Source organism: Poecilia latipinna, unplaced genomic scaffold (genome assembly GCF_001443285.1).
Source record: "Poecilia latipinna isolate Pla-1442-1.1 unplaced genomic scaffold, P_latipinna-1.0 Scaffold2022, whole genome shotgun sequence".
Taxonomy (NCBI): Eukaryota; Metazoa; Chordata; class Actinopteri; order Cyprinodontiformes; family Poeciliidae; genus Poecilia; species Poecilia latipinna.
In genome coordinates this window covers 219,162-247,066 of record NW_015114638.1, presented here as the reverse complement: position 1 = coordinate 247,066, position 27,905 = coordinate 219,162, and the positions used below count along the sequence as shown (strand labels likewise).

Below are 27,905 nucleotides of genomic sequence, written 5' to 3'. Positions count from 1 at the left end.
CTAACTGTCGTGAGAGTTGCTATGACAATAAACAAACCACATTCTCCGTCTCGAACAGGTCGATCCTGTCAGCAGTGATTTTGTTGGTTTATCCTTTTTGCTGGTCAAGAGTGTCAACATACTTTGTTTTTGTTGATCTCGAAGCCATCGGACCAAAATTGATCCTAAAACGTGATCAAACTGTGATTGATCACGGTTTAGGTCTTAGATCACGTTTTAAATCTTTCACATCTTCTGTGAAAGATTTTGTAAAGGGGGCGATGCATTTTCACAGAACTGTGTGTACTAAACCACAGCCTTTTTCTTTACCATTTAGATAAGGATGAAGATAAGTGGCTTCAGTGGGTCTAAACTCCAGAACAAACCCGTTTCTCATTTCCCTTTTCCAGCAGAGTCGACAGCTGACGCGCTCGTGATCTGGTTCAGCCAGAAATATGTACCAAAGTTTATGACCGGGACGCTGACTTTAGCTGACCCGCGTTGAGTCAATACCACTGGAAAACTGAGCCAAGCTCCAATGAGGACAGAGGTCAAAGGATCAGACCCTGACGATTCTGTCTGGTTCATGTCCAGCAGGTGAGAGGTACAGTTTGTTTCCCAATGTTAGAAAGATTTACAGCATTTATGAAAACTACAAAAAACAACTGGAAATCGAAATAACCAGCAAAACATCATAATCTTGACTATAATCCCAGCACTTTGATATTCATTTTATTAATCTCTTTTCTCAGTTTTGATTTTAATAGAGAAATTTTCACATTTATTTTTTAAAATCAGAATCCAGACTTTAATCCCACAATTTTTACATTAATCATACAATTCTGTCTTTAATCTAAAGAATTTTACATTAATCTCAAAATTCTTACTTTAATCCCAGAATTTATAGATTTAATCTTTGAATTCTGACTTTTTTTTATCATAATTTTGACTTTAATCCCAGATTTGTTTCATTAGGCTCACTGTTCTGTATTAAATCCCATCATTTTATTTTAAATTGTCTTTCTTCTCAGAATTCTGGTTTTAATGCCAGAATTTTTAAGTTAATGTCCAATTTCAATCTTTTGTCTCAGAATTCTGACATTTCTCCAAATTTTGACATTAATCTCAGAATTTTGACATTAATCTTGGAATTTCGTCTCAAAATTCGTAAATTCAGACTTTTTAGAAGAAAAAAAAATCTGAGTTTGATCTCAGAATTTTGAATTTTCTTAGTTTCAAAATTGACTTTTCAATCCCTCAGAATTCAGAGATTAAAAGCAGATGTTTTTTCTTCTGTTGCCCTAACCCTATTCTGTAGGAATCCTTATATTCTGGATTCTGAACTATATGAATATTTATTTAAAACCATTTTATCAGGAGCTACAAAAGAAAGAAAGAAAACCCAGATCAGTAACCGAGGATCCCGGTGCGGCTCAGCTCGTTGTTGGTAATTAATTTAATCTTCCTGTTTGTTATCGGAGCAGAAACGTTTCACGCTGACCTATTTGTCAGCGAGTCTCCAAGTTATTCTTTTCACGCAAAACCAAGTAAAACAAATTTAGGTCCTATAGAAAGAAATATTTTCAGTCTGAAATAAGTCAAGATTTATTAAAATGACAAATATAAATACAGAAACAATTATAATGCATGCAGAGCTCATTTTGTAAATCTAAAACATTTTACAAATATGAACATAAAAACACGTTTCAAACAAAGAAGCAGAGCTTGAATATCTGGGATTTTATACTGTTTACGGCCATTAGTGAGAGCTAGCTGCCATTTTGTGCCTTTCAGATATTTCTCTGTGGATGGAGTTAAAAATATATTCAAAAATATTCAGTTTTTAAAAATAAAAATTAAACTTTTATCCCTTTAAAAAACAAGATTTTATTTGAAATGACCCAACTGTAGCATTAAAAATAAGGAGTGTAATACGTTTCCTGAGTTTTTCTGTGTTTTAATCTGGTTTTTGGTGAGCAACAGTGCGATTATTTCATTAAAGTTAAACAAAAAAAGGTGACATTTTAAATTAACATTCACTGCTACAAACTGCACTGTGGAACCGTAGTTCGGCTGCAGATGCTTCTTATTGTGACCAAAAACGGAGGATCAATGCAGAAATCGCAGCAGCTTAGCGAATGCAAAGCTAAAATCAGTGGTAAATGAGATTAGCTTTGCACAGTGATGCGAAACAGAAGGAAACATGGAGGCTGACTGGCCTCCAGCAACTCCACCGGTCAATAATTAACAAGTTTTATCTGCTTCATCCAGCACAAAACTTCCCTTACTTTGGCTCAGTGCAGATCCTCACGTGTGATAAAGTAAACCGAGTCATAAATGTGCAGTGGAGGCTCTTCTGCCTATTTTATCTATGAAATGGGTAAAATAAGGAGGATTATTTTTTATGCACAGCGCTGGTGAACGCTTTAAATAAATTCATTATGAACATGAATGTTGTACAGATTTTGCTTTGTTGTGAATCATTATTTTTCAGGATTTGACTCCAATGTAAAGATACAACCTCACTAATATGTAGACCTTCTTTATTATTCTGCTGACTTTATGAAAACAGAACCAGAAGAGTTTTCAGTTTTAAAAGCTTCATGTCAAATTCTCCAAACTTATTTATTGCTATTGAGGTTGAAGTTACATAAAAACCTTCACCAGAACATCTGGTTTGTTCATTTTGATGTAAAACCACAAAGAAAGAGGGAATGTTTTATAATTAGTCTGAACATTGGTCATTTCTGGTTCTTCATATTTCAAATATCCTAAGATATTTGGACTAGAATACGGCATATTAGGGTGACTGCAAACAGAAAAAACAGGAAGAGTGCATGTCCACCAGAAATCCTCTAATCTCAGAAGGTTTCTACAAAAATCTTGGAAATTCCTGAGTTTCAAAAGTCAAGAGTTTGTCAGAAAAATCTCAGAAACTTTGAAATTAATCTCAATATTTCCAGAACAGTTGAAATTTCTGAGTTTCAAATTTGCTAGAAAAAAAACTACATTTTTTTTTAGATTGATCTCAGAAATTTTCTAAACTAAATCTCAGAAATTTGAGTTTTAAAAGTCTAGAAAAAAAAACTATGATTTTTAGATTGATCTCAATATTTCTAGAAAAATCTCAGAAATGTCCAAGTCTGAAAAGTTGAATATTTGAAAAAAAATACTTTTCAAACTATAGAGAATTTCTCAGATTAATCTCAAAATAAAATAAAAATAAAATAAATAATAATAAAATAAAAATAAATTCCAGTAAATTTTCAACTTTTGGAGCTCAGAAATGTCCTTGTTCTTTCTAGAACATTTCTGAGATTGAGTTTTTTTTCCATCTCCAGTAGCCCTAATTCGTCGTAGAAACTAGACGGTGATGACAGGATTTTGTGTTTTTGCGGTGTAATGAAGAATGTTGCCACTGTTTTAAATGTAAACATAACACTGAAACAAAGGCACATTTTATTGGGCTACATGTCTTTACCTTCTCCCTCCTCTGTTATTTCTGCAGGTAGAAGGGGCTGTCGAAGCCGCTGTCCTGCAGACACTGCCTCAGCTCAGAGAACGGCGGCCTGGAGAAAACGTCGCCGTCTGAGCCGGGGATCGGCTCTCTGGCCAGACTCTTCTTTGCTTTCTTGTTGTTTTCAGTCTGAAGTGATTGTTTGGGGATTTCCTTGTACACCGTCAGGTCCGAATCGTCCGGAGTGGCGACCCCTAGTGCTCTGATGTCAGCATCCAAAGCTGAATTAGCAGAAAAAGGCCTGAGCGGGTCGGCTTCGCGCCGCGGTCTGGCTGCGTTTGGGCCCCTGTCCGAGTCGGTCAGGCTCCAGTCGGTCTGCTTCTCCTCTCTGACTGGAGCCTCCTGGACGAGGAACGGCCGGCTCTGCCGCGCCAACTCTGCCTTGCTGGAGTCGCCTCTTTGCAGAAACCACTCGGCGCTTTTCCCCCTCGCAGACAAACCGGCAAAACCCACGTGGGATTGGGAGGGTTTGTGAGGGAAAGAGTTTGAATCGAAGGTTTGTGGCTTCGTCACGGAGCCGTCCTCGGAGTTAAAGGTTCGAGTTAAAGGTTTGGTCCTAAATTCTGCGGTTGTTTTGGGGCCTGAATCAGCAGAAACCTTTTCCCTTTGGGGTTGCTGCTCTGGTCTCGCATCAGGAAGTTCGTTTGGCGTCGTCAGGTTGCTACGGAAACCTGAACTTCTAGTTGGAACACCAACAATGGTGCCGGAAGATTCCCCCGTCGAACAACCTGCCGATGCAAAACAGACTGAGATGATACAAAATCATTCTCAGATAATGAGATTTTAGTTCTGAGCTCCTGTGAGAATGAAATCTTTTAGGGCCTCTGTCACTTTAAATCCAAATAGGCTGCTTCTGGCTACGCCCCCCAAGGCAACGTTTACATTCGCCTGTGAAAATGGCTGCAAAAAGATGCACAATTAAACAACTGTACATCTTTGAAAAGCAGAAGCAGAGCCTCCCGCACAACCAATAAGAATGCAGCAAGAGGTTTCTGGATGGTAAGTCAACAACAAAACACTTGTCTCTTCCTGCAGCCAATATACGGCGGTAAAACCAGCTGACAAAATGTGCTGGAGCTCCGCTGGGGTTGCTAAGTGACAGGTGGAGTGCCGCTCGAGTTGCTAGGCAACGGCGCAGTCCCCTGACTCAACAATCAGGAGGTTTTTGAAACGGCCAAAAAACATAAATTTATTGCCAAAAACTCAGGTTTTTGTTTTTTACTCTGGAAGTTTTCAGAAGCAGTTGAGACCCAAGTAGAAATCTAAAAACTGGTAAAATGTGAATTTTGTTTCCTCATCTAGGACTTACTTGGTGGAGAGTAATTCTTTCCAGAGTTACTTTTTACCGGGGTCTCCAGCACTTTAGCCATGGCTGCCAGCTTGCTTGCAGCACTCATTATTTTCTTCTCAGCACTGCAGAAGACAGGAAGATCAATACAATTAGCCGGAGGAGCAATACTGCGGCAAGCGAACAAGTTCGGGACAATTAAAGCCTCTTGCCCCGTGGCTTTCCCCCCGTCCTCCAGTAACTCCTGCAGACAGGTCAGATAATAGCGGCGCATCTTCCTGGCCGTGTCCTGCCTCTCTCTCTGCACCTCGCTGCGGATCATCTCTGCCGCGCGCTCTCGACTCTCCTGCAGGTAGCGCAGCATGTCCCCTGGCAGAAACACACAGTCGGATTTGTTTGTTGCAGCTGCGAACTCGGGGGAAGTTTCTGTGCGTCCAACTCAACACCGACCTCTGATCTTTTCCACGGTGACGAGGTATTGCTGCTTCATCTCTTCCAGGCCCTGCTGAAGGTTTTGTTGGTGATCCGAACTTCTGAGAAGAAAAAAAGAAAAAGTTTCCCACAGTTATACTGATCTGAACCAATTAAAAAGCCTGGAGACTTTCAGATGTTTAAAGTTGTGTGGAATTACTTTTACTATTTGAATTTTATTAATATTATTTAGGTTTTTTATATTTCATGCTGCATTTTGTAGTGATTTTTTGAGACAAACTAACACACATAGGATGTAACAATAAAAAATATAAAAATGTTTCAACTAGGATCATCCTGCAGATTCTCTGTCCTCGCTACAGCAAATCATCTCCACAGTATGATGCTGCCATGTTTCAAGAAGGTTTGAAGGTGTCCAATGTAGGTGTAAATGTCATAATATTTTATGTTATTGTGATAAGAATAAAACTGATGATAAAAAATTATTTCTTGCTTTTTTTTAAGGTAACTGCATAGCACCACAAGCATAAATGTTCTTGAAAAACATCTATATTAGAAAAAAAGCTTCTTCAGGACAGAAAATACTTGATTTTTATTAGTAAACTGCACATAGAGACTTTAATTATATTTTAAAATGTACTGATATTTATTGGTGCTAAAAAGAGGAGAAAATAGTTAAATTAACATTTTAGTAATTTTTTTAAACATTCACTGAAATTTATCATGACGATAAATCAAAAATCTTAACATAAGAAATTTTTCACGATAAATGATACGATACACATCGTTAGTTCTGACCAGAGATCTTTGTCCACATCTATTAGTTTGTTATTACGTCTCTTCCAGAAAGGAAGTCTGAGTTGTGTGGATCTACGTTGCTCCTTTTGGCTACGGCTCTGATTGACGTTATTTTAGGAGGCGGCCATGTTTCACTGTTTTTACGGCTTTAAAATTCAGCTTTAAATGTCTGCACACTTCAATCCCACTCCTGGTCTTTGTGATTCTGTTAGTTCAAAACTCAAAATACTTCAAATAAATAAAAATATATTCACACTTAACAGTTGATCTGAACACTTGAAGAAGGCTCGACAAATACTGCTTAGGCATTCTAGTAGGAGTTTTCCAGTCTGTTTTGATAAAACGAACTCAAATTAATATATTCTTCGGTATTTACAGGGAAAACATACATTTTTACTAGATAAAATAATTTATAATGAATATTCTGGATGGATGGATGTGAACAACAAACCCTGAAGATTCATTAGCTCTCTTCACTTCCTCCAGCTGCTGCAGATGTTCCTCTTTCAGCTTCTGAATGCTGCTTTCATGCTCATCTATATTTTAGGGAAAAATAAATACACAACAGAGGTGCAGAGTCAGTGTGGGTTCAGGATTTTATGACAGAAGTTTAAATCACTTAAATGCACCTCGAAGCTGCTGCACTGCTGTTTTGTGCTCACGGATGCGATGCTGAAGTTGACGACAGGCTTTCTCTAAATGCCTCTGGAGCTCCTGATTCTTCTTCTGCAGCTTTCCCAAACTCTCAGTGCAACCCTTCCTGCAGCCAGGCTGCTCCTTCCTCCGAGCAAGAGAGCCTGGAGACAACAGGCAGTCATGATAGAAATTAAAAAGTGTAAAATAATGCAATATTTTACATCCAAGTGCAATGCACACCTTGAATTTCGTTGATTTGTCTTGTGTGTTTCTCTTGCGTCTCTTTTAGGATGCAGCTCAGCTTTTCTTCACTCATCTGTAAAAGTAAAATACAGACATTATTAAAAGTAAATAAATTCAGTTTGTTGCAACTACAGACACTTCGGAGCAATAATCAAAGATAAGCTGGCTTTTCATAAGATCTGAAAAAAGGGCAGCAGAGACTCAGGGACTTTCTAAGGAAGTTAAATATTTTTAGTGTAGATAGATGCCTCTTTTATTGGTCTTTATCAAATTTGTTTTAAACTTTTTCTATGTTTGCCTGGTCTGGAAATGTAGGAGTTCAGAATAAAAACTGCCCATAAATAAAATTAATTTTTCAAATAAAAAAATAAACATTTTATTTCCTAAAATGGAAAAACAGCATTCTTTTCATGTGCACGTGATCATTTGTAGCAAAGGTTGCTTGTGGAGCTAAAAACAAACACTATTATGTTTGTTTGTTTTTTTACTTCTTGTAATTGGACGGTAAAAAGTGGTTAATAAGAGGATTTTCTTTTCTTTAAAACATTTGAACCAGGTGAAGGTAAACTATGCCACCTGAGGAGGTTTGATGAGGACATATTTACAAAAAAGGTTTTTCATCCTCAATGCAGAATGTTTATAGTTTTGTACAGTTTTGAGTGAATTTCTGCTCTGGGTTGTTTTTTCAGGAATTGTTTTTAGTCTCTGTTAATTAATCAATTACTAAATTAGTTGACAATTATTGTCATCATCGATTAATCACGATTAATCGTTTCATCCCTAGTGCTTTTGTGTACAATAAAGGAACTGAACAACATCAGACAAATTGTAACAAATGAACAAAAACCTACTTTCTTCCACTCCTTCTTGGCCTCTGTTAGTGCTCTGTTCATCATGTCTCTGCACGATGTTTCAATGATGTTTGTGATGGTACTTTCTGACGGGGATCCACCGGTTCTCCTGTCATCCTCAGCCTCCTGACGCTCCGTCTCAGCAGGCCTGAGAAGCCGTGCAGAGGCCTGGGCCAGTGCCGTCTGAAGCTCTGACACAAACTTCTCCTTCTCCTGCCGCCTTTCAGCCAGCTCCTTCTCTTCACACTGGCTCCTCCACTCCTCTTCTCGTGTCCTCAGAGTCTGCTGAAGCTTGGCCTCCAGCTGCAGCAGCAGCTCCTTCCTCTGGAGGTCAGCGTCTTCTCTGGCTTCCTGCACAGCCTGCTCCAGGTTTTTGCGCTGGTCCTGCAGCTTGGTTTGGTAGGTTTGCTCGTTTCGGGCCTGGATGATGGAGATCTCCTGCTGTTTGTCTCTGAACCATGCGGCTCGGGCTGCAGCCAGCTCCGCTTTCAGCAGGGCGGCTTGCTCTCTGCTAGCTTGCTCCAGCTGGCTCTTGAGAGCTGCCAGCTCCTCCTGAAGGTCCCCCGCGTTTTGCTGCTCCACTTGGTTTTTCCGCCACTCTTCCTCTGCTTCCTGCAAGGCCTGGGATACCTGAAAATTTATTTAAAAATTAAATATTAAAAATATGGAAAGAGGAGGATAAACTGCACTGACAGTAATTATAAAAATAACTAGGGCTGAAGCGATTAATTTGATTAATCGTGATTAACTTAGCAATCGATTAATCGTTAACTGGAGTATACTAACTCAAAAAAAGGACATTTGCTGACATATACATCCAGGTGGTTTTCTTTGCATAACTCACTTATATTTACCAAGGCTGAAACAATTAATTGGATTAATCAATTACTGAAAGAATTGTCAACCAATTTAGTAATTGATTAATCATTAACTAACTGGAGTGTACAGACTCAAAAAACAAAGGCCATTTGCCGGAAGAAAAACTCAGTCTGAGCAGTAATTAAGAAAAACTGGACATTTTGCAGTAAACATATATATATATATATATATATATATAAAAACAACTTTATAAATATGTTCTACCCGAGAACTCCTAAGATAGCAAAGATTTAGCTTCCCCTAGTTCAAATTCTGTGAGAAAATTTCATTCTTAATTTTGTTAAAACAAATTAAGAATGAGCGATTCTTAATTAGCAGTTAATTAATCAACCTGATATTGATAAATATCAGGTTTAACAAAAGATCAACCTGATATTGTATTGATGTCAAACAGAAAAGCCTGAGCAAAGTATTTGTTTTTGCTACAACTGATCAAGCATTCACTAAAATGTTTATCTTGTAATTTAAAAAAAGGAATTAAATTGTTTATTTGCATATTTTAATGTATTTTTAATATTGTATAAAACAAGCTCAAGTGATCTGATGACAAATCCAAAATCTGCCAATTTTTTTTAAAATCAGATTAATTGATTAATCATCATAATAACTGATTAGTTGCAGCCCTAAAATGAACAAGTTTCTCCTACTTTTTCCTTTGTTATTTCTTCCTGCAGCTCTTCCCATTTGTCCTTTTCTCTTTGCAGTAAAGTTTGGTATTCTGGTAACGAAGACAGATCCTCGATCCAGCGGCTGTAGGCTCGGGTTACAGCCCCTTCAACCTGAAACACAAATCTATGCTTAGTCTACCACTAAGCTTTACCATTTAAATAACAAATAAGGTTAACAGTTTACAGGATTAATGTTGAGAACAACCTACAAATGAATCCCAGCTTGTGTGAGGTAAAGCTTATTCGCTGTGTACTAGCTTAAAGAACTCACCTGCTTGGCCATGTCGTTCAGGTGTTTCTCTTCCAACTCTCTCTGGATTAGTTTCCTGGCTTCCGCCACAGCTTTGCGTTGCACTTTGTCAGCTTCCAGTTGCAGCTGCTGCTTCTGGGCAGCGAGCCTGGAGTCCAGCTCCTCAGCAGAAATTGCCCGACCGCTGGCTTCGAGCTCGTCTGTTTGGCAGCTCACCTCAGCAGCGTTTCTCTCTTTCTTAGCCTCCTCCAGCTGCTGAAGCCATGTCTTCTCTCTCTGCACCCCAACAGAACGAAACATACTGAATTCAGTCAGAATAGGTAGGTGAGCTTCTTATATTTAATAGGGCTGCAACTAACGATTATTTTTGCAATCAATTACTTTTGACGATTAATCGATTAATCGGATAGCAAAACTGGCAGATTTTTCATGGGAAGACTTAAAAAATATTAGAAATATATTAAAAGATGCAAATAAATAATTCAATTACTTTATTAGATAAGAAAATAAACATTTTATTGCCTAAAATCCAATGACATAACATTCCTTTAGTTTAGGCTTAGTTATTTGTAGCTAATGATGCACCTACAGCTTAAAAAAACAAGGGTTTCCCCCAGTGCTTAGCCACCAGGCTAAGCACTGCTTATTTATTTAAGTCTTAATCTTCAATCTTTCAAAAACACTTAATTATGAATTTATGTACTCCAGATAGCGAATAATCGATTACTAAATTAGTTGACAATTATTTCAATAAACGATTAATCATGATTAATCGTTTCAGACCTTTTGAAGTTCCTTCTTCCATTTGGCTTCAGTGGAAGCAACATGCCAGCTCACTTCCTGCTGGATTTCAGCCTCTTTCTCTTTGGTCCAGTCTCCTTTAAGCTTCAGCATGGCGGCCTGATGCTGAGCCTCCAGTTCACCCCTCAGCTTCTCCAGCGCTTCACTACTCTCTTCTTCCTGTTTCTTCTGCAGAGTTTCCTCCAGGAAACACTTCTCTTTGCACACAGAGATGTAACATTCCTGCACGGCCAACATCTTATCGCTGACCTCTGACAGCTGGTTTCTGTGGAGGAAGTTAAAACAGGTGCGTTAAGCGACGTGTAAAGGAGAACAGATTTCAGTTTTAGGGACAGAGACTTACTGCAGCTGCTGAATCTGCTCCTGGTGCTGTGCAGTCAGCTGCTCCACCTCCGCGTTGTGTTCTAGCAGGAGTTCTGTTCTGACCCGGTTCACCACATCATCTCTGTACTGCTGATTTATCCGCTCAGTCCTAAAAAAACATGCAAATGATTTATAAATATCAGGACTGAAACTAATAATTGTTTCAGTAATCGACTATTCTTACGATTAATTGATTAATCAGATAGAAATAATGATTCAATTATGATTTTAAATAATAAATATATTTTATTACCTGAAATGCAACAGCATAACATTCCTTTACTGCATGCTTGATCATTTTTTGGATTAACTGATCAATAACTGGAGTAGTAGTTTTGGGTAGAATATATTTACAAACAAATATTTCTTTTTCATCTTAAATGCAAAATGTTCATAGTTTGCAGTTTTAACCTAATTCCTGCTCTGACTCTGTTCTTTCAGCAAATTGCCTTAGTAAATGATTAATCGATTACTAAATTAGTTTATGATTATTTTAATAATTGATTAATCACGATTAATCGTTTCAGCAGATGAATAAATAAACCCATCTTGCCATGGGTCTTACCTCTGAGCAGCTTCTTGCTTTTCTTGGTCCAGTTCTTGGATCATCTCTCTCATTTTGGTGCACAGCTCAGAGTTGGCAGATTTCAGCTTTTCCTCATTCTGTTTCAGCTCTTTATTCTTCTTTTCGAGCATCTACAAGTTGACAAGAAAACAGACTTAACATTTTGTCTTAACTAAACTAAAGAAGGTAAAGAAAATGGACAAAACTCAACCTCCACTTGTTCCAGCAGGTGTGCCTCTTCCTGCGATCTCAGCTCTTTCTGAGAGCCTTCAGTCGTGTCCAGGTGTTTCCTCTGGCTGGTCTCTCTGGCCTGAGGAGGAAAAATTATTTATTTCAGAACAAGAATAACTTCAGTTAGTGTGCTGGAGTCTTGTTGCATGTCTTCCAGGACCATTTGCAGTGTAAAACTGTTCATTTAAAATGTTTTGTTAAGTTTTTCATGAGATAAACCAGGAATCAGGAACCGTTTCAATCCCAAAAGGCCTTTTTGCTACAAATTAACTTTTGTCTAGTCGCAAATAATAATTACAATTAACTCATTGATTTCCATTTGCATGATTGATCATTTTTCTCTTTTCTCTCTTTCTATCAAAAACTGGATTTCAAAAGTTTGCAGTCTGGTCTCTTTAGATTTGCTCTGATCTCATCCAGCCCTTTTATGAAGACCAATTTTGTTCAAATGTACAGACTCAGACAGACTAGATACAAACATTGTAAAAAAACCAAATAATAAGATAAAACAACTGCTTCCATTCCACTTCACTGTTATGCACGACTCTGTTGGTCTATCATGTAAAATCTCTTTGAAATACAGGATCACAAGCTGGTAAATGTAAGTTAATCTTTAAAAGCGTCCACCAGGGGGAGCCCTTACTGCAGAGCAGAGCTTGGCCTCCTCCAGCTGGGCCTCCAGCTCCCCGACTCGCCCCTGAGCGAGCCGCAGCTCCTCCTGCAGCTGGTTGATCTTCTGCCTCTTCCCCTTTAAACACCCCAGGCAGCGCTGCATTTCCACACGCAGCAGCCTCAACACTTCCTCCTTGGGCAGCTTGGAGTCGGACAGGTGATTCATGGTGGTGCTGAAGAGCCAAAGGGAGAATTGTAAGTTTCATGAGTACCAGCGGAAGAGATCTGATGTTACGTCTGCAGGTTCGTTCACTTTTCAACAGTAAAATTTAAGAATTCTTCAAGGTAAGTTTTCAAACTGTTCCAGCACCACACTTAGAGATAAAAACAACATAATTTAACTAAAAAATAGACCGTTTGAATTCACTGTGACATCATTTTTTACTGTTATTAATAAAGTCTTGTGATAGTATTCACCATTCGACAAGGTAAATTAAAATACAACAAAGTTTTATGTTTTTAAATGTTTCTTAAACACGTGACAAAACACTAATTTAATAAAAACAATTCCCCGATTTTAATAACTGTTTTATGTATAAAATATAAGCCAACCTAATGCTGGTCGATTTGGCTGTAAAACCTATCACATTTCATATCAGTCGATATTGATAATTATTTATTAACTTTTTGTTTTAAATGAATTACTGAATTACTGCCAAACTGGTGGTGTAACTTTTCCTGTTTTGTCCACAGTTTTCACTCCACACTGTTGTTTATTATTTTTAAGCAGTTTTGAGGACCAGTGATGGAACCTTAAACTGCTGCTGTGGCAGTTACTCCACTGGCTGTTGCTAGGTAACCAAAGAATGACCGAGTTGCTAGGTAACCAAAGAGTGAACGAGTTGCTAGGTAACCAAAGAATGAGAGAGTCAGTTGATTCCACCAAAATGGGCAGCTAAAGGATTTCCTCTGCCTACATTTCCCACAATGCTGTGTGGTTCTCTATATATTGAATATTCTGTCTACTGATATTGATCGTGTATCCATTGTGATATATATTGTTATTAATTTATCTTCCAGCCCTAAGCCAAGCCTTTACTTCAATTACACAGATCAATAAATATTCAATACATTGAAACAAACAAATCGTGTTAAGCTAAATGACCTTCATGCTCAAATTAAATACACAAAGAAAGTTGATATATATATATATATATATATATATATATATATATATTTTTTTTTTTTTTTTTTTTGCTAGGTTTTCTGGCATTTAGTAAATACAAATCATTTTGTAATTCTAACTAATCTAAAACAAGTGAAGTTTAGTTTCATTTAACTTCAGATAGTCATAAAAAAAATCTCTTTTTTTGTTAAAAAAAATACCAGGTTTCAACTGTAAATTATGTTTTCCTAATTTTGCTTTTCATCTAATGTTTATTACAAAACTGCAGTTTGAATATCAAGCACTTTACTTGAAATTCAAGTAATTCTAACGGGTTTCAGGAAACCCTGTGTTAACCTCTGAGGCAGCGTAAAATCCCAGTGATCGCAGCCTACCTGTGAACTGTTCCGTTCTTCCTTTCGGGTTTCTTTAATCCCAGATCCATGCAGGATTCAGACAGCTGGTTCTCCCAGTCGTTACTGAGGTCAAACGCTATGGCGCCGTGTTTCAGGGCAGACTCATACAGCGTAATCTGCTCCTTCAGTTCAGCCATGTCCTCCTTTCAGGTGAACAAAAACAGGTTTAGGTTGACAGGTTTACACAGCCCCGTCTCTGGAGAACATTTAACAGTAATTTAGTAGTAAGAAAATAAAGTAAATGGAAAGCACACCTGTAAAACTTTGTTTATGTTTTCGCTCAGTGTCTTGGCTGACTGAGCTTGTTGTAGTTTGATCTGCATTTGACTCATTTCCTGAACAGAATCTGAAGAAAAACAAGCAAAATTACTGAACAACTAAAACAAAAGAGTAACTAACCACATCAAGTTCAGCAAATGCCTGATATTTAATACATACAGTGCTGTGACAAAGTATTTACTCATTTTTAATGGTTCAGGGAACAACATTGATGTTTCCAGTAACTAGCAATAAGTCAAGTTGGTGTGTATAAATTTCTTTTTTTGCAGAATTAACTTCACTTGGCTGCAACTAATGATTATTTCTGACGACTAATCAATTAGTTCCATTAAAAATGTACACATCCTACAGATTTTCCATTTAATCATCTGGTTCTTTCAGCAAATTACCTTTTTTGGAGTCTTTATAATCTAGTTAACGATTACACTGCAAAAACACAAAATCTTACCAAGAATTGTTGGTCTAGTCTCAGTAAACTTGAAATAAGACAAACTAAGTTAAAAGTAACGTTTCAACAAGATAAAGGAGTTTGTTTTAAGTAAATATGTCCTTAATATTGATAAAAGTGTTGTTTCATTGGCAGATTATTTAGTTTATAACATTTTTCCCATGTTTACAGGTTAATTTATCTGCCTATAGACCTAGTCTGAATCCTCGAAGTTAGTCTCATTTCCAGTGTAGTTATATTTTGCGTTTTTGCAGTGTATTTCAACTTTGATTCTGAATTTCTCTGGATCAGAGCGTGATGTGTTGGTCTAAGAGGTCTTCTAGCCTACTTCATGCTGTCAGACGGGTTTTGTTGAAGTCAGGCAGTAATTGGGCCTGGATGTGGCGACTGACACTGAACTCAGTTTTCATAAAAAATAAAAATAAAAAATCACAGCAAATTCACAATTTAACAAGGAAAGTGGGGCAATGACTTTTTCTTAATGAGTAAAATCATAATTTGATAACCTCATTTTGTATTTACATGTTATCTTTGTCTGATATCAAAAGGTATTTGACGATCCAAGACATTTTCTGCAAAATGTCTCAGAAGAAAACGAAGGAAATCTGTGAGGGTGTAAATACTTTTCCCAGCACATATCTGGACTCGTTACTGACTCGTCTGCAGCAGCTTGGCACATTGTTGCTGACTCTCTTCGAGGCGCTGGCTCAGAGAATTGACGATTCTGGCTCTCTCCAGCTGCTCTTCTTCTCTCTGGCACTCCAGCTGCTGAACTTGCTGCTGCAACTTCTGACTAACATCAACCTAGAAGCAGGAAAGCAAACAAGAGCAACACAAAAACCACACTTATGATGTTTCTGCACAAACCGTTGATGAATAAATTGTTCCAAATAAAATTACTGACCTGGTCGTTCAAAGCCTGGGAGGTGGAGTCGAGTTTTTGCTGCACGGCCAGCAGCGCCGCGTCGTGCTGCTCCTTCATGACAGCGAGGTCTCTGTCGTGCTGCTGCCGCGCTCTGGACAGCGTGTCAGAGCGGCAAAGCTCCAGCATCTGCTGCTTCATGCTGTCCACTGCAGCGTCAGCAACCTTCAGCTTCTTCATGTTCTGCAACACGAAACGCTTCGGCTTTAAGCAGAACACCTGATTTATTCAGCAAATGATTTCAATGACAGAATATTTAAAGCAAAGGAAGGAAGAACATCAGCTTAAATTACTTAATGTGCATTATTTCTGCATATCGAAGGTATTGTTTTCAACTGCAGTTTACAAATGCTAGATAAAGCAATTTTAAATGACAACATTATCAGTTTTATGACAGCATATTAGGGCCACTGCAGGCAGAAAAAAGGAGTACATTTCTGCAACAACAAAAAAAACTCAGAAATTTTCTTGAAATCTTATTGTTTTTTTTGTTTAGATTTTTTCAGAAAATCTCAAAAGTTAATCTCAGAAAAAGTTCTGAGATTAACTTCAGACATTTTTAAATTAACCTCAGAATTTTTCTAGATTACTTTGCCTATTACAGCTAATTTTTATAGAAAATTTCTAGGTTAATCTCAAAATTTCCAAGTTCATTCATTTTCACATTTCTGTTCTAGAAAACATCCGAGATTAATCTGTTTTTTTCTAGCATGTTTTACTTTTGGAGCTTAGAAACTTCCTTTTTTTTTTTTGAAAATTTCTGAGATTAATCTAAATTTTTTTGAATTTTTTCAAGCAGATTTTCAATTTTGAACCTCAGAATTTTTTTTAAAGAAAATTTCAGAAATTTCAGAGTTTTTTGGCAAAAATGTACTCCTTTTTTCTATCTACAATGATCCTAATACATTGTTGTACAGTTTAATGATTGTTGATGGAAGATTAGCAAATAAACTAAGCAATAAGCAGTAGGGATGAGGAGGTGAAACAGCGTCATTGAAACGTTTACCTCCTGGTCTTTCTCTTTCAGGATCTGGACCTGCTGCTCCAGAGCCTTCAGTTTGTTTTGCATCTGAGTTTCTCCTTTCTTCGCTTCTTCAATCAATCGACTCGACTCCCTGAAACTTACCGCCAGGCCATCTTTTTCATCTGTTAAAAATAACAGCAGGCTCTCATGTATGTGGTTATTTTCATAGTGTGCAGACAAACAGAGTGAAACTAACCTTTGACGATTGCAAACTGATGCTCGATGTATCTCATATTTCGGCGTGAATCCTCCAGTTTCCGCTCCAGGTCTTCGATTTGCCTCTGCTGAGCTTTGTTTAACACCTGCAGCTGCGCGACCTGCTCCTTGTCTGCAGTTTCTGAAGCGCCACAGACATTTGAATCCCCAAATTATTCACAGTTTTAATAAAAGCAGTATTTTTTAAAATACTCCGGATTGTAAGGCATCTGTCGTTTTTTTAAAATAAAATTAAAGGGTCTTAAGGTCGCCTTATAGTCCAGAAAATACGGTAAACTATTAGTTGGTAAGGCTTTTCAATCCTCAGTATTTCACCAACATTAAAACTTCAAAAAGGAAAAAACAAGACAATAAAACCAGCAGTTCTTTAATGCAGCATCAAAACATAGATCACTGAAACTTACGTTGGGTCGAATCAAGAAATTCCCTCTGCAGGTGTTCAAATTGATCTTTTTGCTGAGCACTATGAGGGTTTAACAGTTTTGGCTGGTGGGCTGGATGCTGAGGGTTAAAATTGACCTTGAACTGATTGTTGCCATGGTCACTTGGTCCAGCGGTTAACTTCTGAGGATCAAAACACAGAAAAACTGTTTATTAACGCACATGGAACTAAAAACAAAAACTTCAGGATTTCTCCAGACAAAGGTGGATAACTCACTTGGAAATGGTTTCTGGTGTTGTTGTCGCCTTGGCACTGCGGACTCCTGTAGCCTCCGTCGCCGTTATAATCCAGATTGCTTCTGGTGCCGTCAGGGAACAACCGTGGGTCACACTCTGCAGAATAATCCCCGGTCTCTGCATATTCATCCGAGTCCATGTTTGTTCGATTTTCCTGAGCAAAGTGACGACCCTGGTCCCAGCCGGGAGGCAGACTGTGAGGCAGGTGTCCGTTTGCGTGTCCGTCCTCGTACGCATACCCATCAGGCGAGCCGTGATTGTAGTCGACTTCGTAGGCCTTCAGAGAAACAGTAACAGTGTTACTGATCTGTTTTTCTTTTATTTACTTTGAATATTGGACAGAAATGATCTAGTTAGGGCTGCAACCAACAATTATTTTAGTCATGGATTAATCAGATAGCAAAACTGGCAGATTTTTAATTTGTTCACTTATGTATTTTTCATACAGTATTACAAATACAAGAAAAGAAGCAAATAAATAATTTAGTTCCTTTTTTTATACAACAAAATGAACATTTATTGCCTAAAATGCAATAACAGATTTGCTTCAGCAAACGTTTGATCATTTGTAGCACAGGATGAATCTGCAGCTAAAACAAATACTTCTAACATCAACATGTGAAAAGCTCAGCTCTTTCTTGACTTGACATTATTGACATAATTTGGTAGCAAAAGGTGCTTAATAGCAGATTTTTATTTATAGAATTTGAATCAGGTGAAGCTAAAACTGCGACCTGAGGAGATTTGGGTAGAACACATCTATAAATATCTCCATATTAAATGCAAAATGTTTGTTAACAAGTAATCAATTACTGATTTGACGATTATTTGAATAATTGATTCATCGCGATTAATCGTTTCGGTCGTAGATTTAATACAAACACAAAGTAAGACAACCTGTGTGTGAGAGGTTGGATGCGAATGATCAGACCAATCCTGGTTCCACTTCGTCTGAGGGCTGAGAGAAAACAAAATCACTTTCAACCACTTCTTAAAGTCTCCAGACTGGACTGATGGGTGAACAGAAACACGCGCTACCTGCTGCCGGTGTTTTTATTGCTGTAGGTAGAGCACTCCAGCTCTGGGGAGGAGGAGTCTCTGCTGTCTTCCAGCATGTCATCTGGTAAGTCAGTGAGCAGCTTGTGCAGCTGCAGAGATACGACACATGGAGATTAGTCAGCAAGGTTGCTCAGCAACAAAGTTATAAACTAACACAGTGTAAAGAAATAACACAGAGAGCCGATCAATGACGACGTGAGAAGCAGCAAGGCGAGGCGGCACTTTGTTTGTTTTCTCATAAGTGACAGAAGGTATTTTCTGATCTTCCTAAATGTTTTATGAAGATTCTGAAACTAAACTAAAAAAATTTATTTGTTTTGAAATGATAGTCGTTCAACTAACTAACCAGAGGTTTTCAAATGTGCACATTTTTACTTGAATCAGTAATAAAATGCCTGCCTTATTTATACATTTTTGCACCTTTAAAAAAGCTGAGAAAGTTTTGTGTCAGTAAACAGGCTTTCAGAAACGAGCAGAACCTGCTGGACTTACTTCCCACAAAGATTCCTGAATATTCCTCAGATCCTCGACTCTGTCCACGACCGACGGACCCATATCACCACAATTACACATCTATAAAAAATCCTCCGCTTCCATCTATACCACCAACATATCCTAATACATTTGCGGAGATGACCTCCTGTGTGAAACATTCAAAGTGCGCCCGGCATGTCGTCGGCTTCCTGTGACATCACTGCGTTTCGCTCCCAAAGACCTCCATTGTTCAGAAAAAAAACATATAGCAGGGTTAACTGGAGCAGAAACATTCCAGTTACTGGCAGCAAACGAGTTCCCCTTGACCAGTTGTGTGTAATAAGTAGGTTACTACGAATTGATAAAATAAAATGAACTCGGAGGGAAGAAGTTAGTTTTAAATCTAATCAGCAAGCAGCTCAGCAACATTTCTTCCCTCCTAACTTGAGCTCAAATGGGGTCAAGAGTGGAAACGAATCGACTCAGAGGAAGGAGAAAGTAGGGAGGCTGCAGGGCAGAGCGAGTTTCAGCGGGACACACCTGGAAGGAGGCCTCTCCACCGAGCCAATAATAGCTCAGACACATGGACTAACAGATTGTGGGTGTGAACAGCTAAGTGGAGGTGGGCCTGTCAGAGGGTGGCTGTGATTTGTGACATTCAAACAATGAACACTTTACTGCGTCTACAAACAGCAGAGAACAACCTGGTAGATTTATCATTTACAATCACAATCCAACAGCAGTGGACAGCTCTCCCTGTTAGGCCGGTAGCAATAAATCAATTAATTAATCGCATGATAAATAAAGATGAGCTCAATCATTTCTATTTGCATGATTTATCATTTTTCTCTCTTTACCAAAAACTGGAGGACAAAAGCCTTCGGTCTGGTGTTTTGGCCTAAACTTTCCCTCAAACTTTTTTGAAGGAACATTTTGACTACATAGGTAATTCATTTTTTAATCTGATGTTTTTTCTATTATTTATTTTGTATATTTAAAATGTCTTCCAGTTCCAGTGTTAAATATTACTTATATTAGATTTTATTACTTGAAATGGTCTCAAAACAGCAGTATTATTATTTACTGCAATAACTTCTGGGACAATTCATTGTCCAGCAAAATTTCTTATCATGACAGGCCAACTTTCACTTTCTCTAATTGTTCTTTGCACAATTTTATCTAATTTTTTATCTCAATACACTTCAATTTTATGTACCAGGACAGCCTTCTCACACTGCCAAAATCAAAGGTGTTGATGATACCAGTGTGTTTGACTGGATGACAGCAGACCCAATGATGCAGATTAACTGAAAACCATCATAAAAGCAACCCAGACTTCCTTAACACCTCAGCAGAGCCACATGGTGACTGGACCGGCTGCACAGATGCTTCAACAACATGTGGAGTACATTTACTGTTGCCATGCTTGAGTTACTGACTGATATCTTGAATACCGCTTCAGCATCGTCTTTTCCATACAACACCATCTGTTTTAGAAAGTCTACCAGTCTCTCTTGCCCAAAGCAACGATGTTGCCAACTCCGTACTTCACAGCAGGAACGGTGCTATAAACCTTTATAGTTTCCACCCAATTTCTCCGGATGTAATGGTAGCCATTATGACCAAATAAAAAGTGATCCGACTCAGTTACACATCCCTGGGATCGCAAATCCAATATTTTTATTTCTAATAACTGCAGTATTTTTCTGTTATAGTAGTATATTATTATTATTATTGCTATTATTGTTGTTATTGTTAATCTTGTTTTTAACATGTTAAAAACTTTTTGATATGAACTTTTATACTGATGCTGCTAACTGATCTAAACCTGGAAATGTATAGTCATTTAATGTCATTAAGACAGAATAAAAAAAAACCCAATTAGATGCAGTTATCTTATGTATTTAAATTAGTAGATCCAAATAAATAGCCATGGTAGAAAGAGCCGAATATTAAGCTGAGGAAAATAGGTCCTTTAACACTGTGATATGCTATGTTTTGCACCTCTTGTTCTCTGGCGTAGTCCTCCTGGTCGTATTCATCTTCCTCATGTTGAGTCTGAAGGGCAGCGCTGTCAAAATCAATGGACATGTTGCACTGCCTGTTTGGAAAGAAGAGTAAACAGTCTGGTCAGCTCGGTACGCTGCAGCAGTGTAGTCAGGCGTTAACTTAAAAGATAAGTAAAATGTATGTTAAATTGAATTTTTGTTGTCACAAGCAGATATGCATATTAATAACTTACCAAGTGGAAGGGGTAAAAAACTTGGAAGTTCCTTTTAGTTGCTCATCCAAGATGTTGTAGAGTGTTGAGTGTTGAGCATGCTGCTGTTTACATTATAAAGCAGCGATTTAAAAAAAACTTAGTTGCTTTTTTACATTAACAAAAGCATAAAACCTTTCCACATAGAACGGTATCCGTAGACGCCGATTATTTTTGCTAGTGCAGAGTTTAACAAAACTTTCCGAGCAGTTCTCCGGGGAGTAAACTCTAAAATCAGAAGCTAACAGAAGTTAGCCAGCTAACTAGCTTGTTGAACATACGCGTGACGTCGACTCCCCCTCTTTGAAAACTCGCGCGCATTAGCAGCGCCAAACCCTCGCGGATGTAAACAGGAAAAAAGAAAAATGCTGCCCAAAAACTTTATGCAGTTTCATGAGGAAGCATAAATACTGTTATTTCACTGGTTTAGTCATTAAAATTCCGTCCACTTAGTCGAACAGACACGCCAGAAATGTTTTTGTTCTCTTTCTAATTCCGGGAATAGTCTAGGGTAGCAACGTCTCCATAGTAACAGCTTTACTGGAATTATGGGTAGGGTAGTTCTTGGTATTTTGTACTGATAGTTGGCTCCATACACGCTCCGAGAGCGAATAGTTTTATTTTATCATTCCATGTTTTTTAGATAACATATATTTTATTTTCTTATGATCAGTAGTAAGTAACAAACTCAAATAAATCATAAAACTAAAAATATTTGGCCTAAAATAATCTTGAATTATAGTCTTTATTGGGCTCGCCAAAGTTATAACCTGTATACTAGGAATAATTACTCATTATTCTTTCAGAAATTACTTCAGACTGGACGTTATTAATAAAATAATGCTGAAATGTCCAGTTTGAAGTCGCTTCGCTTTCTACGGTGGCCAGTGTAGGTCATTTCTCTTTCCATTTCCGCGTCTTGGCTCTGCAGCTGTTCCTGAGTCAGCTCCCTAATCAAACAGCAGCTAAATGGAATGAGTAAATGTGGCTTCAGCGTATCGGAGGTCAGCGGTTTCATATCCGGGATTTCTGTGGGACAGTCAGCTGACAGCAGTCAGGCAGCTGTGTGAGTGAGAACTTCGACAAGAAACTGATTAAAAACCAAGTAATCTCTGATCAAGTAAACATGGCATCTAATCCACCCAAACTGAAGATTGAGATAACTTCCAATGAAAGGTGAGAAGCAATGAATGGGACCGATTGTCCGGTGTTGAAATGAGCAATGCATGCTTACCAATTTTGTTATTTTCTTTATGCGCAGGCTGAAAAACTTGAAGGATCATTTTGAAGCAAAGTTTGGAGAATCTCCTCTCTTCTATGCATGTGCACCTGGAAGGGTAAATCTAATAGGTAATTTAATAACTTAAAAGGTCATTTCAGACTTTGACCACCTTAAAGTTTTACTACATGTCAATGTTGTTCCCTTTTTTATATTCAAATTGTTCTGTGTCACTAAATGAGGTTGTCTAAACCCATTAAACCACATTTAACATGTTAAACTGCTGAGGTTTTTCTATACATTATGAAAGTACTAATACGGTACTCCCAGTATTTTTTTATTTGTTGTACATTTAATTTGTTCATTTGATTTTTATTTAACATAACATGTAATGGTACATAACTATGAAGTGGAAAGTCAAAGATATGAGTGAATTTTATTTTACTTTTTACAAAATAAAAATATAAATGTATGACATGTAATAAATACTTTCTAGAACAATTTTTCAATGAAACATTGGATTTATAATGAAATTGAATGAGACAAAGTTGGACTCTGTTTACTAAGTTGATTAAATTGGTTACAATTGTCAAAGCAGTTTTAGTCTGACACAAAAGTAAAAAGTTAAAACCTTGAAGAAATTTAACAAACACCTAAATACTTTGGATAACTAATCAGAGATTTTAGATAGGGGTATTTCTAGTATTATAGAACTCGAATAGCTAAAATATGGAACCTGAAGTGCCAAAACAATTGAATTATTTCAGATTAATTGTAAGTTATTGTTTTTCACCAGGTGAACACATTGACTACTGTGGATACTCAGTCCTGCCGATGGCCATCGAGCAGAACATCCTGGCCGCCGTGTCTGTGAACAACTCCGGAACGATCCAGCTGGCAAACACAAATCCTCAGTACCAGTAAGACGCCAACAATTACTGCATTTTATCTTATATTTTTGCAACTTTAATTAAAGGTTTTCAAAAATATCGGTGCTGCTTTATGTTTTTTAAAAGGCTTTTTGTTTATTTGCAGGGATTTTAAAGTGTCCTGCTCAGAGGACATCGTCATAGACAGAGAAAATCCAAAGTGGTATTATTATTTTCTCTGTGGAGTCAAAGGTATCCAGGTAAAACCGTGGCTAAAATAAATACGATTTAAAGCGTTAACAGTTGAATAAAAAAGGTTATACATCTTCATTTTTCAATGGCTGACATTAAAACAAACTTCTCTTGTTTTAGGTCAGTTAGAATTACCAAAATTATTTCTATTTGCTAAATGACAAAATAATGAGAAAAATTATTTGTAAGATTTATTACTAAAACCAGAATTTTACATACAGAATGCTTGTTATTTCTTTTATGCAATGATCAATGATGCTTTCATGGCTTTGAAAACTACTGGTTAAATGGAGGCGCACTTCTAGATCTATTTTTACCCTGTTTTGTAAAATTCTAAAATTTTGATAATTCTAACTGACCTGAAACAAAAAAAGTTTGATCGGATTTAACTTCAGACAGTGAGAAGAAAATTTATTCCGTAAACTTTCTTTTTTAGCTGTATTGTGTAGTTATTAAATGGAATGGTATTTTATCTTGATCTGATTTTATTTTCTCCAGGAGAAGTTTGGGATCGGTCGTCTAGCTGGAATGTCTTGTGTTGTTGATGGAACCATTCCTCCCAGTTCTGGTCTGTCCAGTTCAAGTGCCTTAGTTTGCTGTTCTGGCCTCTTAACGATGGAGGCGAACCAGAAATCTCTTTCTAAGGTAAAAACATAACAAAAAAAAAACTGGCTTTAGTTTGAAAATGTTCTCAAAACAATAATATTATCATTTATCGTCGCATTAACAACTGGGACAATTTATCATTTTCCAGTGCTTTGTGTTGTTCCTGCCAACAAATTCCCAATAAAATATATTTAAGTTTGTAGTTTAATGCAAAAAAAATAAAAAATCAGAAATCAAAATTTCAAAAGCTATGAATGCTGGGGCAAAGAAGTTCTTAAGTGGGGGGCAAAAACCCAAGAAAATTATCCATCAAATTAAGACAACCCCTTTGTGCGCTTGCCTTTCCATTCCTCAATGTAAGGAAGTATTTTGTGGAGCGTTTATGAGTGTTTATTGCTTCTTTACTCTGTTTTAGTCCTCTGTAATCTGCCCTAAAGGTGGATCTGGCTGAGATATGCACCAAAAGTGAGCGCTACATCGGGACAGAGGGAGGAGGCATGGACCAGTCCATTTCATTCCTGGCAGAGAAAGGAACTGTATGAAGCTGTTTTTTTTCCCCACCACTGCGATGTTTCTACATTCAGATGGTTAATGTTTATTGAAATGACAGAATTTCAACCACTTATCAGGCGAAGCTGATAGAGTTCCAGCCTCTGAGGGCCACCGATGTCCAGCTCCCAGACGGGGCCGTGTTTGTGATCTCCAACTGCTGTGTTGAGATGAACAAAGCTGCTTCTTCTCACTACAACATCCGGGTGGTGGAATGTCGGATTGCAACAAAGGTGCATCTGAAGCTGAAAAAAGCATTGCGACTTATTCTTTCATCCTGAATTTGTAATCTTACAGTATTTTAGGCATTTCCCTGCTTCAGCACACATGGTTTCAGTTGATGTCTGGTCAACAGGCTGAATACTCTGAATGGGGTGTGTGGAAGCAGGGAAAAATCTAAAATATGCATTTTAGATTGGGAAACACTGATCTAATATAGTAACAACCTACCAGGGATGCAAGTTATCGATTAATGAGTTAATCTGAAGTTGATTGCTCTCATCTATCGACTAGCTACTTTAAAAGTGGCTACTCTTGTATCAACTGGACCGACTAACTTTCCATAACATGAACTACATTTTTCAAAAAGAAGCACATTATTATATGTTAACTTTTTGTGTTAGCTTTGCTAAATGCTAACACAAAAGTGTTTTTCTCACATTATTGCACTTAGAAAGCCCTCAAAATAAACCGCGCTTATATTCCTTACGTCAATTGCCATTATTTTTGCAATTTTTCTGAGCTATCGGTTCATAGCAAATCATTAACTATTGGTCGAAAAGCTGACGCTGTTCCGTCATGCAGCTCGACTGAATGACCGCTATTCTTAAGTTGACAACTAAAGAAGCTTGGCAGGTGTTAATATTTCAAAACAGAACTGCTTAAAGCGCAGCTAGCGTTCAACAGCAGACTGTTTTCGACCGTTTTCCTTTCCAGTTACGGCATGGTCGCCGCCATCCTTAATTCTGTAGCAAGGGCTCCGCTTAAGGATGACCAGCGGCGCCCTCTGCTGGATGGCGGCTAAACTGCAACGCTGAAAGAATGTCTAGCGGACATTATTAGTTAATCGAATGAAAAAAAAAAAATCTAATAAATAATTAATAGCTATTTGATTGATTGCTTACATCCCTAGTTTACACAACTTCATGGTATGTTAAATGTTTGGTGCAGATGTTGGCGCAGGCTCGAGGTCTGGATCCAAGCAGGTTGATGAAGCTTTCTCAGGTTCAGACGGAGCTGAAGGCCTCCCTGGAGGAGATGCTGGCCCTGGTGGACGAGGTGCTGCATCCTGAGCCGTACAGTTGTGAGGAGATCTGTAAAGTTCTGGGCATCTCCACCGAGCAGATGTGCACAGAGCTGCTGAGCGCTAACACTCAGCATGGTGGGTAACTGAACACATCTGCACAATCTGGAGTGAAGTCACCCGATTTAGTCAAACATCTTTGGTATAATTGAAGCAACCAGTATCCAGTAATGTTGCTCACAAATCAGCCATTTAGGGCTGCAGTTAGTGATTATTTTAGTAATCAATTATTTTGTCAGTTAATCAAAATGTCTGATTCTGAAGATTTTTCATTGAGAAAATGTGATTAAAATCGGAAATTCAATTCAATATGATATTGCCCAGCCCTATTTTCAATATTAAACAACAATTAAGTTGGGTCACACTTAAAATGACACAATATCACAGTTTGTTCTGTATATTAAAAAAATTGGAAAATTATATTTGACCCCACAAAACTGTGGATTTTTCTAAATCAGACCATTAAAATGATTAATTTTAAGTTGTTTTTTTTGTCTGTTTCTCAGTAACAAACTTCAAGCTTCACCAGCGAGCCAAGCATGTGTACGGTGAAGCTGAACGCGTGATGAGGTTTAAAAGCATTTGCGACGCTGGAGCTGCAGGATCCATAGCGCTGCTGGGAGAGCTGATGAACCAGAGCCATGCGAGCTGCAGAGACCAGTACGAGTGCAGCTGCCCAGAACTGGACCGGCTGGTGGACATCTGTCTGTGAGTACAGCAAGACAAACCAACACAAAAAAAGACATTTTTAAATAAATAAACTGGAATAAAATAAAAATTCATGAATTTGGTAGCAGAAAAATATTTGATTCTATTATAATGTCAATAGATGATTCTAGTAAATGAAGTTCAATTTTTAGGGGTTGTTTTGGATCATAAAACGAAAACTCTGAATCTATTGGACTTCTAAATAAATATATAGAATAATCATATGCTTTTGTTTTTTTCATATCTGATTTATTGCATAGAGATTTGGGGCAACACATATAGATTATTAAAAAAAATTCTGTCTTAAATTTCAAAAGTTTGACATTAACTTTCTGACATCAAAAGTCAGAATTCTCTGGTTAAAATCAGAATTTTGAGGAAAAAAATGCCAGAATTCCTTTCTTTTAGTTTTCTGTCCCTATTGTAGGACACAGCATTAAAAAAACTTTGTCCTTAGTGTCATTTAGGAGTTTGAAGACTTCCTAAAAAATAATCTGTAAACTAAGCAACAAATAAACTCCTTCAGCTGAACTCATGTACCTCTAGTGCCACCTTGTGGTCAAACTTTGAAACTGTGTGTAATCAATAGGTTTTCTTTTTGACTTCATGAACAAAAAAGGCAAACTTTTTATTGTAATTTACTGAGTTACTGTATATCTAGTTCCTTTTACAAAAATCGTAAGTGTGCATTTTTATTTTTACTGCCTTGTGTTTTACAGCTAGCATGATCAATTTGCTCTCTCTCACACACACACACACACACACACACACACAGGTCCAGCTATTGATTTCAGCTTTTACCACTGCAAGCGACTGACTCAGTAAAACCTCTTTCAGTTCAATAAAACAGTATCTCTCTCACATTGATTTTTCATAAAGATTAATGGCGCTGAAAGCTTCGCCGTAGTACCAACTCTTCGTTGTTTCTTCTGGTTGCAGGAAGTCGGGAGCCGTCGGCTCCAGGTTGACCGGAGCGGGCTGGGGAGGCTGTGCCGTTTCCATGGTTACCAGCGAGAAGGCGGCATCTTTCCTCCGAGCTGTCAGAGATGCTTACTACACGCCGGACCCGTGCAGAGCGGCGATGGAGCAACAAAGTCTGTTTGTGACGAAGCCGGCGGGCGGAGCTGCAGTCCTACTGGAGGAGTGAATTATACAACCGATGTTTACTTGTTTATTTTGCAAACAAATCAGCTACAACAAATGCAAACTGTAATTTTTATTTTACATTCAGGAGGTGGAAATTAGGATGCTAATTTTTTTTTTTTTTTTTTTTTTTTTTTTTTTTCCAGATAAGGGCCAAAAAAACACTTTTTTGGTTTTTTTTAAAAAATTATCTGGGGGACCA

The 27,905-nt window shown here is 37.7% G+C and overlaps 2 protein-coding genes and 1 long non-coding RNA gene across 4 annotated transcripts; 2 read left to right on the top strand and 1 right to left on the bottom strand.

The window, feature by feature from the left end:
- The first annotated feature begins 288 nt into the window (after nucleotides 1-288).
- Nucleotides 289-3,573, top strand: LOC106935792 (uncharacterized). The gene is made up of 3 exons (XR_001421971.1): nucleotides 289-576; nucleotides 1,357-1,426; nucleotides 3,488-3,573. It is a non-coding gene; the product is annotated as an uncharacterized LOC106935792 (long non-coding RNA).
- On the bottom strand, nucleotides 3,423-21,650 carry cep152 (centrosomal protein 152). Of its 2 annotated transcripts, none has more exons than XM_015016468.1 (27): nucleotides 21,037-21,650; nucleotides 20,799-20,898; nucleotides 18,300-18,409; nucleotides 18,159-18,219; nucleotides 17,242-17,538; nucleotides 16,988-17,147; nucleotides 16,564-16,704; nucleotides 16,350-16,489; nucleotides 15,326-15,526; nucleotides 15,078-15,225; nucleotides 13,949-14,040; nucleotides 13,674-13,837; nucleotides 12,145-12,346; nucleotides 11,482-11,580; nucleotides 11,271-11,401; nucleotides 10,686-10,814; nucleotides 10,325-10,607; nucleotides 9,563-9,817; nucleotides 9,271-9,402; nucleotides 7,745-8,374; nucleotides 6,891-6,966; nucleotides 6,644-6,811; nucleotides 6,466-6,550; nucleotides 5,235-5,317; nucleotides 4,997-5,153; nucleotides 4,806-4,909; nucleotides 3,423-4,224 (listed from the first exon to the last, which is right to left on the bottom strand). In XM_015016468.1, the coding sequence occupies exons 2-27, from the start codon at nucleotides 20,883-20,885 to the stop codon at nucleotides 3,476-3,478; spliced, it is 4,884 nt and encodes a 1,627-aa protein (XP_014871954.1). In that variant the 5' UTR covers nucleotides 20,886-20,898; nucleotides 21,037-21,650; the 3' UTR covers nucleotides 3,423-3,475. The 2 variants fall into 2 exon arrangements, with proteins under 2 accessions (XP_014871954.1, XP_014871952.1); XM_015016466.1 differs by having other exon boundaries at nucleotides 20,799-20,895.
- A 259-nt stretch (nucleotides 21,651-21,909) lies between these two features.
- On the top strand, nucleotides 21,910-27,767 carry galk2 (galactokinase 2). The gene is made up of 10 exons (XM_015016469.1): nucleotides 21,910-22,230; nucleotides 22,316-22,404; nucleotides 23,070-23,193; nucleotides 23,309-23,402; nucleotides 23,893-24,039; nucleotides 24,438-24,536; nucleotides 24,630-24,782; nucleotides 25,720-25,930; nucleotides 26,359-26,560; nucleotides 27,500-27,767. The coding sequence occupies exons 1-10, from the start codon at nucleotides 22,181-22,183 to the stop codon at nucleotides 27,705-27,707; spliced, it is 1,377 nt and encodes a 458-aa protein (XP_014871955.1). The 5' UTR covers nucleotides 21,910-22,180; the 3' UTR covers nucleotides 27,708-27,767.
- Nucleotides 27,768-27,905: the final 138 nt, after the last annotated feature.

What these genes read in the sequence shown, in the direction of transcription:
- cep152 (XM_015016468.1), bottom strand. Translation starts at nt 20,885, where the DNA reads ATGTCCATTGATTTTGACAGCGCTGCCCTTCAGACTCAACATGAGGAA. An exon ending in TGAAAGAGAAAGACCAGGAG is followed by an intron (nt 15,527 to 16,349) that starts GTAAACGTTTCA and finishes TTCGTGTTGCAG; the next exon opens with AACATGAAGAAGCTGAAGGT. An exon ending in ACAAATCAACGAAATTCAAG is followed by an intron (nt 6,812 to 6,890) that starts GTGTGCATTGCA and finishes TGTTGTCTCCAG; the next exon opens with GCTCTCTTGCTCGGAGGAAG.
- galk2 (XM_015016469.1), top strand. Translation starts at nt 22,181, where the DNA reads ATGGCATCTAATCCACCCAAACTGAAGATTGAGATAACTTCCAATGAA. An exon ending in AACACAAATCCTCAGTACCA is followed by an intron (nt 23,194 to 23,308) that starts GTAAGACGCCAA and finishes GTTTATTTGCAG; the next exon opens with GGATTTTAAAGTGTCCTGCT. An exon ending in TCCTGGCAGAGAAAGGAACT is followed by an intron (nt 24,537 to 24,629) that starts GTATGAAGCTGT and finishes ACCACTTATCAG; the next exon opens with GCGAAGCTGATAGAGTTCCA.